This window comes from Mus pahari, chromosome X (assembly GCF_900095145.1).
Source record: "Mus pahari chromosome X, PAHARI_EIJ_v1.1, whole genome shotgun sequence".
NCBI lineage: Eukaryota > Metazoa > Chordata > Mammalia > Rodentia > Muridae > Mus > Mus pahari.
In genome coordinates, this window is record NC_034613.1 from 74347298 (window position 1) to 74364068 (window position 16771).

Here is a 16771-nt window from a genome sequence, read left to right on the forward strand (position 1 = left end):
ATAGTACTACCAGAGGACCCAGCAATACCTCTTCTGGGCATATACCCAGAAGATCTTCCAACTGGTAATAAGGACACATGCTCCACTGTGTTCATAGCAGCCTTATTTATAATAGTCAGAATCTAGAAACAACCCAGATGTCCCTCAATAGAGGAATGGATACAGAAAACGTGGTACTTTTACACAATGGAGTACTACTCAACTATTAAAAACATGAAATTCACAGGAATATGGATTGATCTAGAAAATATCATCCTGAGTAGGGCAACTCAGTCACAAAAGATCACATATGGTATATACTCACTGATAAGTGGATATTAGGCAAAGAACATGTAATGACCACAATACATCTCATGGACCTCATGAAGCTCAAGAGGAAGGAAGACCAAAGTTTGGATGTTTCGGTTCTACTTTGAAGGGGGAACAATAAATCAGGGGAAGTAGAGGTGGGAGTGATTTGTGGGGAATAGAGGAGGGGGAAGGGAAAAAGAGGGGCAGAATCAGGTATGGGAGGAGATTGAGGAGATGTACAGAGGATCAGGAAATTGAACAGTGGTGTGAATCAATGGGGGATGGGTAACTGGGGGTAACAACCAGAAAGTCCTAGATGTCATAATAGCCAGAGCCTGGCAGGACCCCATGGGGATGACATTAACTGAAATACTCCACAAAGGGGAGAGAGAACCTGTTGAGACAATATCCAGATATTAGGCATGTCCCCTGGGGTTGAGGGATGTGGCCACCCACCCATCTCCAAAATTTTAACCCAGAATTGCTCCTTTCTAAAGGAAATACATGGACAAAGGCTTGAACAGAGACTGAAGGAAAGGCCGTCCAGAGACTGCCCCACCTGGGGATCCATCTCACATGCAGACACCACACCCAGACACTATTGCTGATGCGAAGAAGTGCTTGCTGACAGGAGCCTGATACAGATGTTTCCTGAGAGGCTGTGTCAGACCCTGACTAATACAGATGCAGATGCTCGCAGCCAACCATGGGACTGAGCACAGGGACCCCAATGGAGGAGTTAGGGGAAGGACTGAAGGAGCTGAAGGGGCCTTATCTGGCATCAGTGGGAGGGATGGCCCTTGGTCCTGTCAAGGCTTGATGCCCCAGTGTAGAGGAATGCTAGGGCAGTAAGGTGGGTGGGGGACATACCTTCATAGAAGCAGGGTAAGAGGGGATTGGATAGGAGGTGTGCAGAGGAGAAACTGGGAAAGGGGATAACATTTGAAATGAAAACAAATAAAATAGCCAATACAAAAAGAAATGGCTTCACCTTTCATTATGGAATTACGCATGTTTAAAAGTCAAAATCTTCTGAAAGGCCAGGCATTTCTCTTGCCAATCATTTCCTTTGGAAGAGGCAAATGATGGTGGGGAGATAGCAATACAGGGAATTGATATTTTCCAAAGTGTTTTTTAATTAGATATTTACTTTATTTACATTTCAAATGCTATCCTGAAAGTTCCTTATACCGTCCCCCTGCCCCTGCTCCCCTACCCACCCACTCCCACTTCTTGGCCCTGGCATTCCCCTGTACTGGGGCATATAAAGTTTGCAAAACCAAGGGGGGCTCTCTGCCCAGTGATGGCTAACTAGGCCATCTTCTGCTACATATGCAGCTAGAGACACGAGCTCAGGGGGTACTGGTTAGTTCATATTGTTGTTCCACCTATAGGGTTGCAGACCCCTTCAGCTCCTTGGGTACTTTCTCTAGCTCCTCCATTGGGGGGCCCTGTGTTCCATCCAATAGCTGACTGTGAGCATCCACTTCTGTGTTTGCCAGGCACTGGCATAGCCTCACAAGAGGCTGCTATATCAGGGTCCCTTCAGCAGAATCTTGCTGGCATGTGCAATAGTGTCTGGGTTTGGTGGCTGATGATGGGATGTATCCCCAGGTGGGATAGTCTCTGGATAGTCCATTATTTCATCTTAGCTCCAAACTTTGTCTCTGTAACTCCTTCCATGGGTATTTTGTTCCCTATTCTAAGAAGGAATGAAGTATCCACATGTTGGTCTTTCTTCTTCTTGGTTTTCTTATGTTTTGCAAATTGTATCTTGGGTATTCTAAGTTTCTGGACTAATATCCACTTACCAGTGAGTGCATAACTAGTTACTTCTTTTGTGATTGGGTTACCTCACTAAGGATGATATCCTCCAGATACATCCATTTACCCAAAAATTTCATAAATTCATTGTTTTTAATAGCTTAGTACTTCTACCCCTAGATTAGTAATTATTTAAGAAATGAAAGAATGTCTCTAAGATTAGGTAATTGTATGGGTTTCAGAGAAGAGGATGGGCATCAGGGTTTCTGGGCCTCAGGGAGCAGAAGGAATGGAAGAACCTGTGTTTTGAGGCAGAATCAGTGAGTGTAAATATTTATGTCCTTTTGTTCTCAAGAAGCCACCATGCTAGTGGTGGGAACTCAGGCTGGGTATTCTGTAAGAACAGCCAGTCCTCCAGACCACTGAACCATCTCTCTAGCACCAAACTTGTTACATTCCTAATATTACTGAAAAAGGTGTCCTATAAAACAGTGTTTCTAGAAATGGTACGAGTCAGGTCCATTGTGGTAAGGTGGGTTACTTAAGGATGGGCTCTTAGTCACTGTCTCACCAGGAACAGATCTGTTTTAATTCAAGGAGGATCACTGCATTTGCAGAATGAACTCTTAAAACCGTTTCAGTGTTCTCTGCCTTAACAGTCTTTGCTTTCTTTTTTCTTTAGCAATATTATGCGTACATTAATCTTACCCAGATGATAATTGAGTTTATTACCGTGGCTTTCTTGAGGCTTATTACATTCACAGGAGCATCTCAAAGAAAGCCCTAGCACTTATATACCCGATTATGCTCAAGATAGCCTCAAGGACAGGCTTTAATAAATCCTAAGGCATTTATAAACTAAATTAGCTTTTTGAGGGAAAATTTAACTTGTTAAAATACTGTTTGTTCTTTATATGACCCAGCACAAGGCAAGGCCTGGGTCAAGTAGTGGGAGTGGGTGGGTAGGGGAGCAGAGGTGGGGGGCGGGGTATAGGAAACTTTCGGGATAGCATTTGAAATGTAAATAAAGAAAATAATAAAAAAATTAAAAAAAAATACTGATTGTTTCTGTTTCTCTGCTTTGTCTTCTCACCTAAAACAATACAAAAAAAAAAAAAAAAAGAGATCCCAAATAGCTTCAGAATAACAATGAAATCCATTAGGCTTATACAAGTAACCCACTCAAGTATGCATAGGTAGCAAGGTTCCTCACAATAAATTTAAAATTACTGAAATTCAACTGATTATGGTTCTGCTTTTTAAAAATCAAATTCTGTCATTTTCTATATTCAGGAAATGACAGATGAAGCCTGCACTGGAAATTGATTGCTTGGGTAAAATCATTCATATCATTCAGAACAAAATAGATTTTTTTAAGGCAAGGTTAATAGATAATGTGAGGTTGTTTAAATATACTGCTTTTTGAAATATCATCTACTTCTAATTGCACAAATAACAGCATGTATTCAGGTTATATTGAGTATATTAAAATTTAAAAATAATGAAGACTTGGTAACAGAATGTAAAGAATTTGGAAATAGACTTCTTTTATATCCCTACTTGGCCATTTACAGCAATACTAGAGTTATAATTTTGAGTAAATATTTAAGTTTTGTTTATTTATGTATTTATTATTTTAAATTAATGTATTTTATCACAAAGTAGTTTATTGAGAAGTAATTCAAGGTTTCTGGTATTAATCAAATCTGCTATATAAGTTTCATATAAAATGTAAATCATTGAAAATTAGAAATTCTATAAAGATATAAGAATTATTTAACTTTTGGCTCAGTTGCCTTATCAATGAAGTGCAGATTATAATACTAAACTTGTAAATGTTTTGAGGTTTAGTAGTAATAATTTTAGGCTGTATGGCACACAGATTGTTGCTCTCATCCAATAGTAGTTCTAACATTGAAAGTTTTCTTATATATTCTTGAAATAATTAAAATATACTAATTTTTATGAACAGAGAAGAAAATGGAAAACAAAGAACAACTAAAAATAATAATCACTTTAAGAAAACTCTTGCTTGCAGGCAGGTGCCTAGCATTGCTCTCCTCTATCTACCAGCAGCTGACTGAAACCAATGCAGATACTTATAGCCTAGCCAGTCAACCACTGGACTGAGGTCAGGGACCCCATTGGAAGAGTTAGGGGAAGGACTGAAGGGACTGAAGGGGATGGCAACCCCATAGGAAGAACAACAATGTCAACTAACCCAGACTCTTCAGAGCTCCCAGGGACTTAGCCACCAACCGAAGAGCATACATGGGTCCATGGCCCCAGCTAAGTATATAGCAGAGGGGTGCCTTGTCTGGCCTCAGTGGGAGAGGATGTGCCTAATCCTGTAGAGACTTGATGCCCCAGGGAAAGGGGATGCTGGGGGGACAGCTGTAGAAGTAGGTGGGTAAAGGAGGTGGGGGTCTCACCCTCTCAGAGGCAAAGGGGGGGAATGGGGTAAATAACTCTGGGAGGGGGGACTGGGAAGGGGGGCAACATTTGAATGTAAATAAATAAAATAATTTAATAATAACAAAGAAAACTCCATGAAAAATAATGTTTCTGCAGCCTGTCCTTTACCTTACTGGCAGCAGGAGAAGGGTAAATGGAGAGGATGTTGGGCAATACCAATAAACCACTCCTTTTTACACATTTGACAACTGATAGCTCTGGCTATGGACCCATGGAAACAGGGACAAAGTTTCATCTTCTTTTGCACTATTTAATGTAAAACTGACAAAGAGAAATGCTTATCAACAGAATTGAGAAACTGCAATAATTTGACACTTTTCAAACTCTATGTATTTTGCAAGTTTAACTTACATTTTCCAAGTGACCCCAAAGGAACACAAAATACCTTGAAGTTCACTAATGGATGGTGTAGGGAGCTCAATTTTATGAATCCTAGATTCTTTTTAGAATGCACAGATATTCTTGGATGGCTTGAGGCAAATGATAATTACTGTTTCTATAAACACTGTTTACTTGTTCTGTATGAGCAAAGGTGTTAGATGTGTTATTATAAAAAAACAATGTGGGTTTGTCCTTTTTTCCATTGGTCTAGCCTTGGCATGACAGACAGGAGCCTAGCATCTATAAATAGAGAGATGGATTAGACTGAAGAGCCTCTTGGAAGAATGCTAAAATAGTCGGTACAGGTTAATAAAACAGCTATCTGTCTAAACAAGAACAAATTGAAATTCACTTCAAACTGCTCAACTAGGGAAGACAATTAAAAGAGAAACACCTTACATATAGAAAAGTGAAGCTGGCCTTTCAGTGCTGATTACAAGGTGAGAGAGAAGGAACATGCCGATGGCATTGCAATCAGCATCTGTAATTTGTAAGGGCTGTTTGGAATACAAGTCTAAAGAGGGTCGGTGTAACTTGCCAAGAAAACTACCTATTGCTTCTAAAACGCCACACATATTTCCATACAAAAATGATCTTACAAAGAAACACACAGCTTTCCTTTTGTTGGAGTAAATAAAGGCAGGACACAAATAAGTATATTTGGAAGCAACGATAACGCAGGGAAGTCATCCTACCTCCATCCAGTTCCTCAGCTCCAAAATGATTCCTGTAGAAGAGCATGATTTCTATCTTGTAACATTTATATATGGTCACCGAACAGATGAGCAGCAAGAGAATAGCGCCAAGCCCTCCAGCAAGTTCAACGGTGTACATTAACTCTAGGGGATGAAAGCAAAGGAGAATTATACAATAACCACATATAAAAAGAAGAACTATTTTGTTTTCATGTTTTTGCGAGTGACTTCAGATACATTAAAACAATCTCATACCCCTTTCTGTGACAAATTAGTTTGTTTTGTTTTTTGATGTTAGATCTCATTGTGTATCCTAGGCTGGCCTTGAACTTGTGATCCATCTGCCTCAGCCTCTCAAGTTCTTGGTTCATGGGCGTGTACAAACATATTCATCTTGTGTGAGGCTTTAAACCAGCTTTAGCTGTGAACTCTGTTTCCTGGGTGATTGGATTAAGTGATATGTGACAATGTTGCTTAGTAACACTGCTTTTGTAAAAATGAACTTGGTTGACATATTGCCTCTTAACTAAAATGTTGCAAATGTCTCATTTCAAACTATAATATTGGGTTTGCCTCAAAGCAGCAACTTTTACAATCATATATCCCTTGAGAAGGTCCTATGAACTATGCTTTTAGAATTGATAAAAGAGACAAATTTTTAAGACAGGGCAGCTTTATGACCATCTGCATATGCTTTTTGATCATTTTTACCTGAGTTGTTACCTATGGGTTGGGTTCAAGGTAAAAAAAAAAGGGGGGGGGGCTAAATAGCATAGTTCCTAGAGGGCACATATACTGTTCAACTACCCACTGAATGCTGTCCATCCTCTCCCACAAGGAGGCATGATTTTTTATGTATATTCCTCTGAAGAGCAGTGTCCTTGTGTATAATCTTCAAGGCTGAGAGCTTAAGTGGATTTAAAACCTAGATCTCCAAGTGGATATCACAATAAAATGTGTTGTAAACTTTTATTATTAAGATACTACTTTTTTCTTTACTTTCCCTTATATTATGCTATGTATGTTACTGTAGAGATGTCTAAATGAGGAATTTTCTTGACATTTGCTGCATGCAAGCTCTCGTTTAGCATACAGAATGTTGATATTCATACAAAAATGATGGACAAAAAATGGGGTAGTCACTTACATTTTCTCCTTTAGAGTTTATCAAGATTGTAAGGAGAGTTAAGTTGCTAGTTTGTAAATGGTAAGGATACATATACTGAAACTCACTCTACCTAAGTGCCTGTGTATGCATGTTGTCATTGATCATCATAGGCTAAACATTATTACTTATAGGTAGCTGTTGTTTCCTGACATTAAGCTGAAAAGTAGTAGTTTAATTGATTAAGGTGTTGTGTTTAGCACTTTTGTCTGTTCTGTCTTGAAAGGAAGCTCATTAACATATAGAATGCTAAAAGGGAGATGAAGCAACAAGATGTTTCAGAGAAGTAGAACATTCCCTCCTTAAGCTCAGAAAGTAAACAACTCTAACCAGATTCATTAGATGTCTCCTGACCAAAGTAATACAGAGTGCTGAGAATCACTCTTAGACAAGCCAAGCTGCAAAGACTCTGAGACCAGATCAGCTGTCTGGAAGAAGTAGAAACCAGCCAAGGTACCTGGATGAGGTTTAGTCACTGGGGAAGGACACTCTCCAGTTTGTTATGCTGCCTGCAGGCTGTGGAGTGTGGTTTAGCTTTCATTAGCTATTATTACCCACTGGAGTGGGCTTTGCTAAGGCTGCTGTCATTTGAGTCTTTTTTGCCAATAACTACAATTAAACACTAATAAAATGTTTTGGTTCACCAAACTGGTCTTTGGTAGTATCCTTATTTTGGTCTACTATCAGTTCCCTACCTGGGGTGAGTATACTGCTGTTCAAATCTCCTGAAGAATAGTCTCACAGAACATTCAGTCATTTACTTAAAAAACAAATCTAGGGTTGTTTTAGATTCTGTAATTGGGAAACTATGAAGGAATGGAGTTGTGTCACTTACAGCACAATCAATAAAAGCTTAGTTGAAAACAGTAAAATAATTCATGACTTGCAAAAATACATAATAATAGGTAACAATTTCACTCCTAAATTCTCATAAATAGGGTAAAATAATGATGGGAATGAGGTACTGAAAAGGAAATAATTTGGAAAGTGTGGTCCTCATTTTCTCACAACAACATGCAAGTGTGTGTGCGTGTGCGTGTGTGTGTGTGTGTGTGTGTGTGTGTTTGTGTGCAACAGTTTGTGTGTGTGTTTATATGTGATAAAAGATTTCCTCTAACAATTAAGAAAAATAATCTCAGTCACGTTTCTCATTATCTAGTTCATTACTAATGTAAGTGTATAATAAAGTAAATATATATAACTACTATTTAATCAACTGTACTTTTTTATACTTAGTAAAATTAAATGGGAGGTTGAAGATTTATTTAAGAAGATCTGACTATATCTTTAAGATAGAAAAAGATAAAATAGGAAATTAAATATTTCAAAGTAAATTAACATGAAATATGAAATAATGGAAAATAATTACACTAGCTTTATCTGTTAAACACTGTAAGGAACCACACAAGAGAGAGCTAGAAAAGTGTAAGGATCAAAATGCGAAATGTCCTTCATGATAGTGTTTCATTCTCACTGTGTGAACAAAAAGAATATGAGGGTAAATAATACTGTGGAGAACTCTGTGTTTTGTTCTCTAGGAATACCAATTGAATCCCACCACACAAAGAAACCTGACTGAAAGTACAACTTATGCTCATAAGATGGTTCAGATACCAAAACATCATGATTTAAAATACACTGGGCATTATGGGAGAGATAATAATTTAGATTATGACCACTTGTGTGGTCCAAGGGATCAAACACAGGACCTCATGCTAGAGGAACGCTCAACTATGGAAGCACATACATAGCCCGCATCGTGTCTTTTTTGTTTTTCTAGGTTCTGTTCTTTTATTTATGGTTTGTGTTGGCTAGTTTTATGTTAACTAGACAACACAAACTAATGTCATTGGAGAGGAGTGAACCTCAATTGAGAAATTTCCTTCATAAAATCTGGGTGTAGGCAAGCCTGAAGGTCATTTTCTTAATTAATGATTGATGTGAAAGGCCTCATCTCCTTGCAGGTGGTGTCACTCCTAGATTGGTGTTTTTGGATACTATACGAAAGTGGAATGTGCAAATAATGGGAAGCAAGCCAGTGAGCAACCCTTCTTTATGGCCTCTGCATCAGTTCCTGCCCTCATATTCCTACCTTGATTGAGTTCCTGCTCTGACTTCCCTCTATATACTGTGATTCAGGTGTTTCATCACAGTAATAGAAACCCTAAATTAAGACACGTGTTTAATTTACAAAAATGAAATTTCTTGCATAAGAAAATAGGAAATTGATCAAACATAATTAGTATGTTAAACATTGATGATGAGAGATCATAATTGTGCTATTACATTGGGAAAGTTTTCTAGTAAAGCGAAAAAATCAATGTCAATATCAATTCTACTCCTTTGGAGTTCTCACACACACACACACACACACACACACACACACACACACACACACACAGAGAGAGATACTATCAGGAAGTTTTATGCAAAAATGTTTGAAGTAGTCTTATCCATACTAACAATGACTGGAAACAACCCAAATTCCTTTAACAGGAGATGCTGGATAAACTAGTATCTACGCATAAACAGATAGATTCTACTCAGCAACCAAAGGAAGAAGCTAAAGATAAATACTACAAAAAAACTCATAGGGTTACAGTCAGTGAAGGAAGCCAAATGCAAAGTAATATTTACCATGTGATTCTACAAAAGTACAAGAACATCATACTACAGTGCAGTGATATAACCTAGAAAATGTATATTTCTTACAGGATAAGTGAAGAGAAAGTTTATTAGAAAGGGGAAAGGAGGGACTTTATAGGATAAAGGAATATATTTTATCTTGTCTTGGGGTAGATATCTAAATGTAGGCATTTGTTAAAATTTACTAATATTATCACTTGAGGTCTATGAATTTTATCTTATGCCAATCATAATTCAATTCTTTAAAATTGTGATTGCTTATGAAAAGCTGGTACAAGTTCTGACCCAAGGCTTGTGTGAGGAGATGCTCTAAGGAAATATTGGAGAGAGAACAGCTGTTCTTCTGCAGATAACTAGCCAAGCAGGGAATGCTTTTTCTATAGTGCTTCCAAGTCCACACTTCGCAGCTGGAGGCATAGCACTAAGTCCAAGATTGTAACATAGTATAAGTACCATACATAGTCAAATAGCTTTAGAGACAATAAAAATGATACCAGAACCATGTTCTTAGTAATATAACAGTAAAAAAAAAAAAACACGCTGATTTTCTTTAGATGGTGTTCATAATATAGGTTTCTGCATATGTTCAAACTGATGTTTATTTCTTGGTTCTTTTTTAATTGGTTCTTTTATTTTTGAGGTTATAACATAATTACATTTGTCTCTTCCCTTCCCTTCCTACAAAGCATCCCATATGCCCCTCTTTCTTTTAAATTCACATACATTCTTTTTCAGAAATTGAATATGAATAAATTATAGGAAAAGTTGTACTTAAGTAAGTTATTTTTATTTCTAGAGAAAATATGAGTTATTTCTTTTTATCGAAGTCATGAACCATCAAAATTGTACCAAATACATTAAATATTCAGTATATTTAGATAACCAATAGTATTATCTGAAAAGTAATTTTAATAAAGAAATAATTGGGTTGATGTAGATTTGCAATTGTATGTATGACTGTGTGTCATGTGAGCAGCTTTAAGGTACAAACATGTGAATAGCAACATATACTTAAAACCTGAATAATGAACAAGAATAACTCTCTTGAGGGGCAGCCATTTACTACAAATAAGAGCATTTGAAAACTTATCCAAAGAAATGAAGAATTTACAATATTCTCGATTCTCGAAAACCTTAAACTTATCTCAGATTTCTTATTAGATGCGCTGCAGTGCTACAAGTACAAACATGGTGTTCTTCCAGCATCCTTAGAAGGAGGTCGGGAACAGAACTTATTCTTCTTTTGGAAGGCACACACCACTGCTGCTCCTTTGTTGTGTAATCTGATATAGGCTTAGCTATTGTAAATGTACACAGACTCGTATTTATGAAGTTGATATAAATTTGTCACATTGTGAAAATGCTCCCAAGGAAAATGGTGCATTAAATTTAGTCTGTACACTCCTGCATCAAGTGGACACTTAGGGAATATTAGCCCTATTTCTTTTCTGGCTTATCCATGACATCAGAACAAAATCAGAAGTGGTTATTTTGCCACAGTTAAGAGAAATTATCATGGCCTCCTGTTTTTTTAATCTTTGCATTACTATGTGACTGTGAATGGTACTGCTCTTGCAAATGTCATTTTCCTTTTGAAATGGAGCCTGGTTTTCAGCTCTACTCCAAGTTGCTGGCAGAGGCAGCATTTAAAAAAACAAAAGATTCCATCCCAGCACAACTAAGCTTCTGAGAAAAGAAAGAGAGAACCCAGACTTTCAAAAACAAAAACAAACACAAAAATGAATTCTTTGGTTAAAATGATAGACTCCACCCCTTTAAGGGGCGGAGGCTGAATATTGAAAATTGTAAAAACAAAGCTGCTCAACAAAAACCTAAGGGAAACTGGCATTTGCTTAAACACAACTAATGAATGAGTGCTAGAGACTTACATTTAAGGGCACAGACAGTCATTTAGTTACAGGCAATTAACAATAGTCCTTGGAAAGCTCCAGTACAGTCTCAGGGAAAACACATTGATTATTGCTGCAGTAGTAGACTGCTTTCTGAATAAATTGCTTCAATTTAAAACTAGATTTGCTACAAGCATTTTGAGCAATGACTACAATTTTTTTTCTTATCAAGACAGTTGGTGCAAGCAACCCTTTAAAAGAAATGGCTAATTAAAATAAAGCACATGCCATCTCTTGGTATATTGGATTACATTGCAAATAATAAATGTACTTGCTTTGCACTAATCTTGCTGCAATTACCTAGTGTAGTTTGGGATCCTATATTTTTTTTATTGACCTGTACCTGGGATTAGTGTTTGTGTAGTCTTTTTCTAGAAATTTTTGAAGAAGTAAAAATTTTACATAATAAAACTTCATGTGATTTTTTTAGCTCAATTGTCTGAATTTTCATTTTGTATCTCTAATCTCTTTTCATACCCATATAGATGCATAAATCTTGTTGAAAGTGTAATGGAAGACTTTGGGTGGCTTACTTTTAGTAGTTCATTCTAAAACTGTTCTGTTCTTATATGAAATTGTTTGGCATGTTCTGCCCTTATTTATAGGCGGTAAATGCAAGTCAGTTGTGGAAACACATGATAGACATCATAAACATGATAGACACCATAATGGTCCTAGTTTATTCATTAGCTTCACCACATACTTTTTTTTACAGTTGTTTTATAAAGAGCTTGGTTTACAAGGATTTATCCATCCACATAAATTCATAAGCATATTTATTTCTCTGAAGCAGTATAAATTATTTGTTCCTGGCAGGAGGATAATTATGTTCAGCCTACATAGATATTCAACTCAATTTCTATGATACATCAGCACAATTTAGAAGCAGTTACACTTTTGTGGGGCAGGGGAATAATACATTAAGAAGCTGAATTGTTACTTGTATATAGAAAGTATATATATATTTGAATATAAGCATATATTATCGAAATATAAGCATATATCACTATGTAAGGAGAACACTTTTAAGGCTTTAGGGGGGAGAAACAACAATATATAAAATTACTAAACTAAAATAAAAATAGATTATCAATGATATAGCTTAATCAGTAAGACCAAATATTTGGACAAAGAAATATGTTTTGTTATTTTGGAAAGAGGTTATCAGGGAAAGCATCAAATGACCTTTTTCCTGATCAAGGATGAAAATATAGTCATTGGGATAGAGCCCAATCATTGTTGCCTAGTTACACTAAGTTCCCAGAAGTCCTTGGAACTTAATTGTCATATTTCAACTCGCTATAAAATAACAATGAAGAAAGACTAGAGTAAAAATGTATCATTCTAGGTATAATTTGCTAAAGACACCACTTAGAATATGCTTTTCATCATCCTGAATAGAGAACATGACTTTTTTTTTTCACTAAAGTGAAGATTATTCTGAAGTGATATGCTTTAAAAGACAGTTACACAGATGTGAAGCTTGGTCTTCATGTGGGTCCTGAACAACTGGAGTGGGAGCTATCTCAAATGCTGTTGTCTATGTGTGGGATATATTCTTCAAGCTGGGCTGCTGTAGTGGCTATTCCTGGTTGTCAACTTGACTATATTTGAAATGAATTACAATCCAGAATTGGAAGGCTCACCAGTGAACCTAATCTTGAGACTGGGAGATAGAAGTTTCTGATCTGGATCTTGGTATGGAGATCTTGAGACACAGTGGTGATTGAATCCAGAAGATTAAGACAGGGAGATCTCTGAGTCCAAGATCATCTGGGATTAAAGGTGTGGTGGCACACACCTTTAATCTGGGCTACACCTTCTGCTGGGGACCATATAAGGACATTGGAAGAAGGGAGTCTGGCTCTCGCTCTTTCGCCTTCTTGCGGTGTGGAACTCAGCAACTGCTAGATCCTTGGACTTCCATTCACAGCTACTACTGAACCATTGTTGGGATTTGGACTGCAGACTGTAAGTCATCAATAAATTCCTTTACTACATAAAGAATATCTGCAAGTTCTGTGACTCTAGAGAACCCTGACTAATACAGCTGCCTTGTCTGGCCTCAGTGGGAGAGGATGCACCTAGCCCCACACAGACTTGAAGTGCCAGGGTGACAGTATACCCAAGGGAGGCCCACTTGCTTAGAAGAGAAGGGGAGGTGTGGGGAAGGGAGGAGAGGGGAAGTGGGGAAGGTGAAATGTAGGACCATGATAGGCAGCAGCCTGATCCCTGGTTGAGCTAAGGTTTGAAACCTCAGACTGAGCTCCCCCAGCCCGGGAGCAGTATCCCGTGATTTCACATAGCCTGACATTTGCCTGGCGCCAGCATGGGTTAAGAGCAGTCAAAACTCCTGTGTCCCACCCTACACCAGTGTCCTGAGCCCAGTGGCTGAGTGGACTTGACACCCTACAGCGCAAAGGACTATGGGAGGGGGTGGTCGGGAAGGGGCAGTGAGCAGGATGCAAAGTGAATTTTAGAAAAAGAAAATTTTAGAAAATGAATAATCAGAAAGACAGAATGAAACACAAATCTGAATTTGTATTAATTATAATCGAACAAAGTGAGAAAGCTTTCCATAAAAGTAGAATGCTAATCAATGAATAAAGAAGTAGTAATATAGTTAGTATCCTTATTTTCCTCCACCATAACAATTGATTCAGATAACAGTCGTTATAATTATGAGGTGGACAATTGGTGAGGCAGGATACTCACATTCTCAGGGTACCTTCCTATTGATTATTTAAAAGGAAATTAGTCATCATCTCTCAAAAGTGACCTAAGTTAACATTTTCAGGAATGGTATACATTGACTTTTGGTATAGCATATTCAGAAGACACACGTCAGTGATGGTAGCCAGAAATGGATAAACATTTGAAAAATGGGGAATTGTCAGGTCAATCTAAACGACAGCTGCAAGAAGCCAAATCAGCTTGTTTTTACCCTTCAAAAATATCAGTATTGATTATAGAGAAACTAAGGAGCCTTCTCAGAATAATCGACACCAAGGATATTGGACATTAAATACATGACATGTTCTTATAATGAAAATGTGGCATAAAGAGTATCTATTGAGACAATGTCTTTAACTAGACTATAGACCATATAGACAGTAGCCTTTTATTATTGTGATTTTTTTATGATTTTAGTAAATACTCTTTAGCTATACTCTTGATCTTTAAGAGTTACACTGAAGAATTAGTCACAATGTCTACAATTTATTTTCTGTGGTGCAACAATAATTGCAGACATAGAATAATTTATTTATTTTTCTGTGTTCAGAAATAATGATAAGGTCAACATGCCAAAATGTTAATAATGGGTTAGAATAGGTGGAGAAAATAGATAGATATTTTTTATACTTTACTTAATTTTGGGAGGAATGTTTGACATTTTGTTCTAAAATAACAGCCAAAAATAAATGAAATGTATATATGTAGAAAAATGATTTACCTCCTAGACATGACCTTGCCATTGCATTTGTGAACACATTGCAGCTGTGTTTTATCTGAACAAGACCTGCCAAATATTGGCCCCTCAACATTTCATCTTCAGTGGGAGAAGGGCCTATGAGGCCCTCCACCTCCTTGAGGAACTAATGGCAATGAATGTTTGGTAGGGGAAGGAGATTTTGTTTATTTCAGAGGTCTAGATACTAATAAGATGCTCTTGGTGCAATAAATAATCTCCCAGCCATTCTCAGGTAGGAAACTCTAATTAAACTTAGTGGGTCACATACAATTAGATTAAAGGATGAAAGGGGATTTGTTGGGAAGGGTTTCAGTGGGAGAGGAAATGGTAAAAAGAAAGGAATGAAAGGTAAAAATTAATAAAAATCATTAAATAAGTCTATAAAATTTTCAAACAATAAGATTTTTGAAACACCACCACATTAACATACTGTTATATGTAAGTATGTTTGGTTGGATTACCTTCCAATTAAGTCACATCATGTATAGTTATTTTCATCTAATCTATACAAAAGCCTTCAAGTTGATCTTCTCCAAATGTTTTCATCTTGAGATTTCTTCAGGAACTTTGTTGATTATCCATCAAAGGAACTTGGAACTGTTTTGGTATTCATTCCTTTAAGCTAAGTGACCCTCAGCCATGATCATTTCTCCTTTATAAACCGAAGTTTCCTTAGATTCTGTGGCAACCTAGAACTGTTGCCTTTCATGTATTAAATCCTTATCAATCCTGCAGGAGAAGGTTAAGTTCTATGCTATCAGTGAAGCAATTATAGCAGAAGTGATTCATACTTCTTAGAACATGTATTTTCTGTTGCTGTTTTCATCAATTATTATGCAGTATATTAACAGAGTTGATTGTGTATATGGTTTTGCCTTATAAACATAAAAAAAAGTTGCTTTGTCTTAGTATTTTTCTTTTTGGCTGTCTGTTATGATCAAGAATTCTTCTGTCCCAGATTTACCATGTCATTCTCCTTTGTTTCCTCCTTCCTTCTATCCTCTGTTCTTTACTTCACCCTCCCCTTCTCTCCTGTGTGTGATTCTCTTTCTCTCTCCTTCCTCCCTCTCTTTGTGTATGCAAGTATATGCTCATTGTATGTTCTAGGCTATCTTTGTATAGTAAGCTGATTTAAACCTCCTGATGCTACTAATTTGGCCTGATGAGTGGTGGACTTGAGGCTTGTGCTGCCATGCCTAGCTGGTTTCATTGTTTCTTAAGTCTTTGCTCATTTAGCACCATATGAAATTCTTTGGCCAACCACTCATTTTAAGTAAAAACACAAAAACAAAACAAAAAAACCCTGTTGCAGCAGTATTCTTTGTTTGTTTGTTGGTTGGTTGGTTTTTTGTATTTCGAGACAGGGTTTCTCTGTATAGTCCTGGCTGTCCTGGAATTCACTTTGTAGACCAGGCTGGCCTCGGACTCAGAAATCTGCCTGCCTCTGCCTCCCAAGTGCTGGGATTAAAGGCGTGTGCCACGATGCCCAACTGGCAGCAGAATTCTTGAGTCACTTATTTTTTTTTATAGCTTTTGATACTACGTAATATATTCATTTTATTACTAAGTATGTTATTATTTATTTTCTGACTTGGTGAAATTTAATTCTATGATGGTGATTGTTTCTATTTGTCTGTCCCTCAAGAGCAAGAATGATTGGTATAAGAATCCAGGGAGTATCTTGGATTGTTTTTCTGTTTGCTTTTGTCTATTTTAAAAATTATTTTCAGTAATTATCTCAAGTCCCTTGAAAATTGGCTGTCATACTGTAGAAACTCAATAATTATTTTGTTGAATAAATAAATAACTAGATAGATGGTTAAGAATGCACACAATTTTCAAATAAGTATTTATTTATTTCTTCTCTAAAATGTCAATATCTCTGTGTGTGGGAGGTGTTAGTTTAATGGATCATAGTGTTCAAGCAGCTGAAGAAGTATAAATACAGAGAGAGAGAGAGAGAGAGAGAGAG

General features: G+C 37.0%; 1 protein-coding gene across 3 annotated transcripts in view; it reads right to left on the bottom strand.

Moving 5' to 3' along the window:
- The window catches only part of Il1rapl1 (interleukin 1 receptor accessory protein like 1), a 1306889-nt gene that overhangs the window by 17928 nt on the left and 1272190 nt on the right, over positions 1 to 16771 (bottom strand). For all 3 annotated transcript variants that reach the window (XM_021187610.2, XM_029534406.1, XM_029534407.1), the window contains one exon: positions 5607 to 5750. In XM_021187610.2, coding sequence (XP_021043269.1) covers positions 5607 to 5750 — 144 coding nt within the window. The remainder of the gene's footprint in view (positions 1 to 5606; positions 5751 to 16771) is intronic.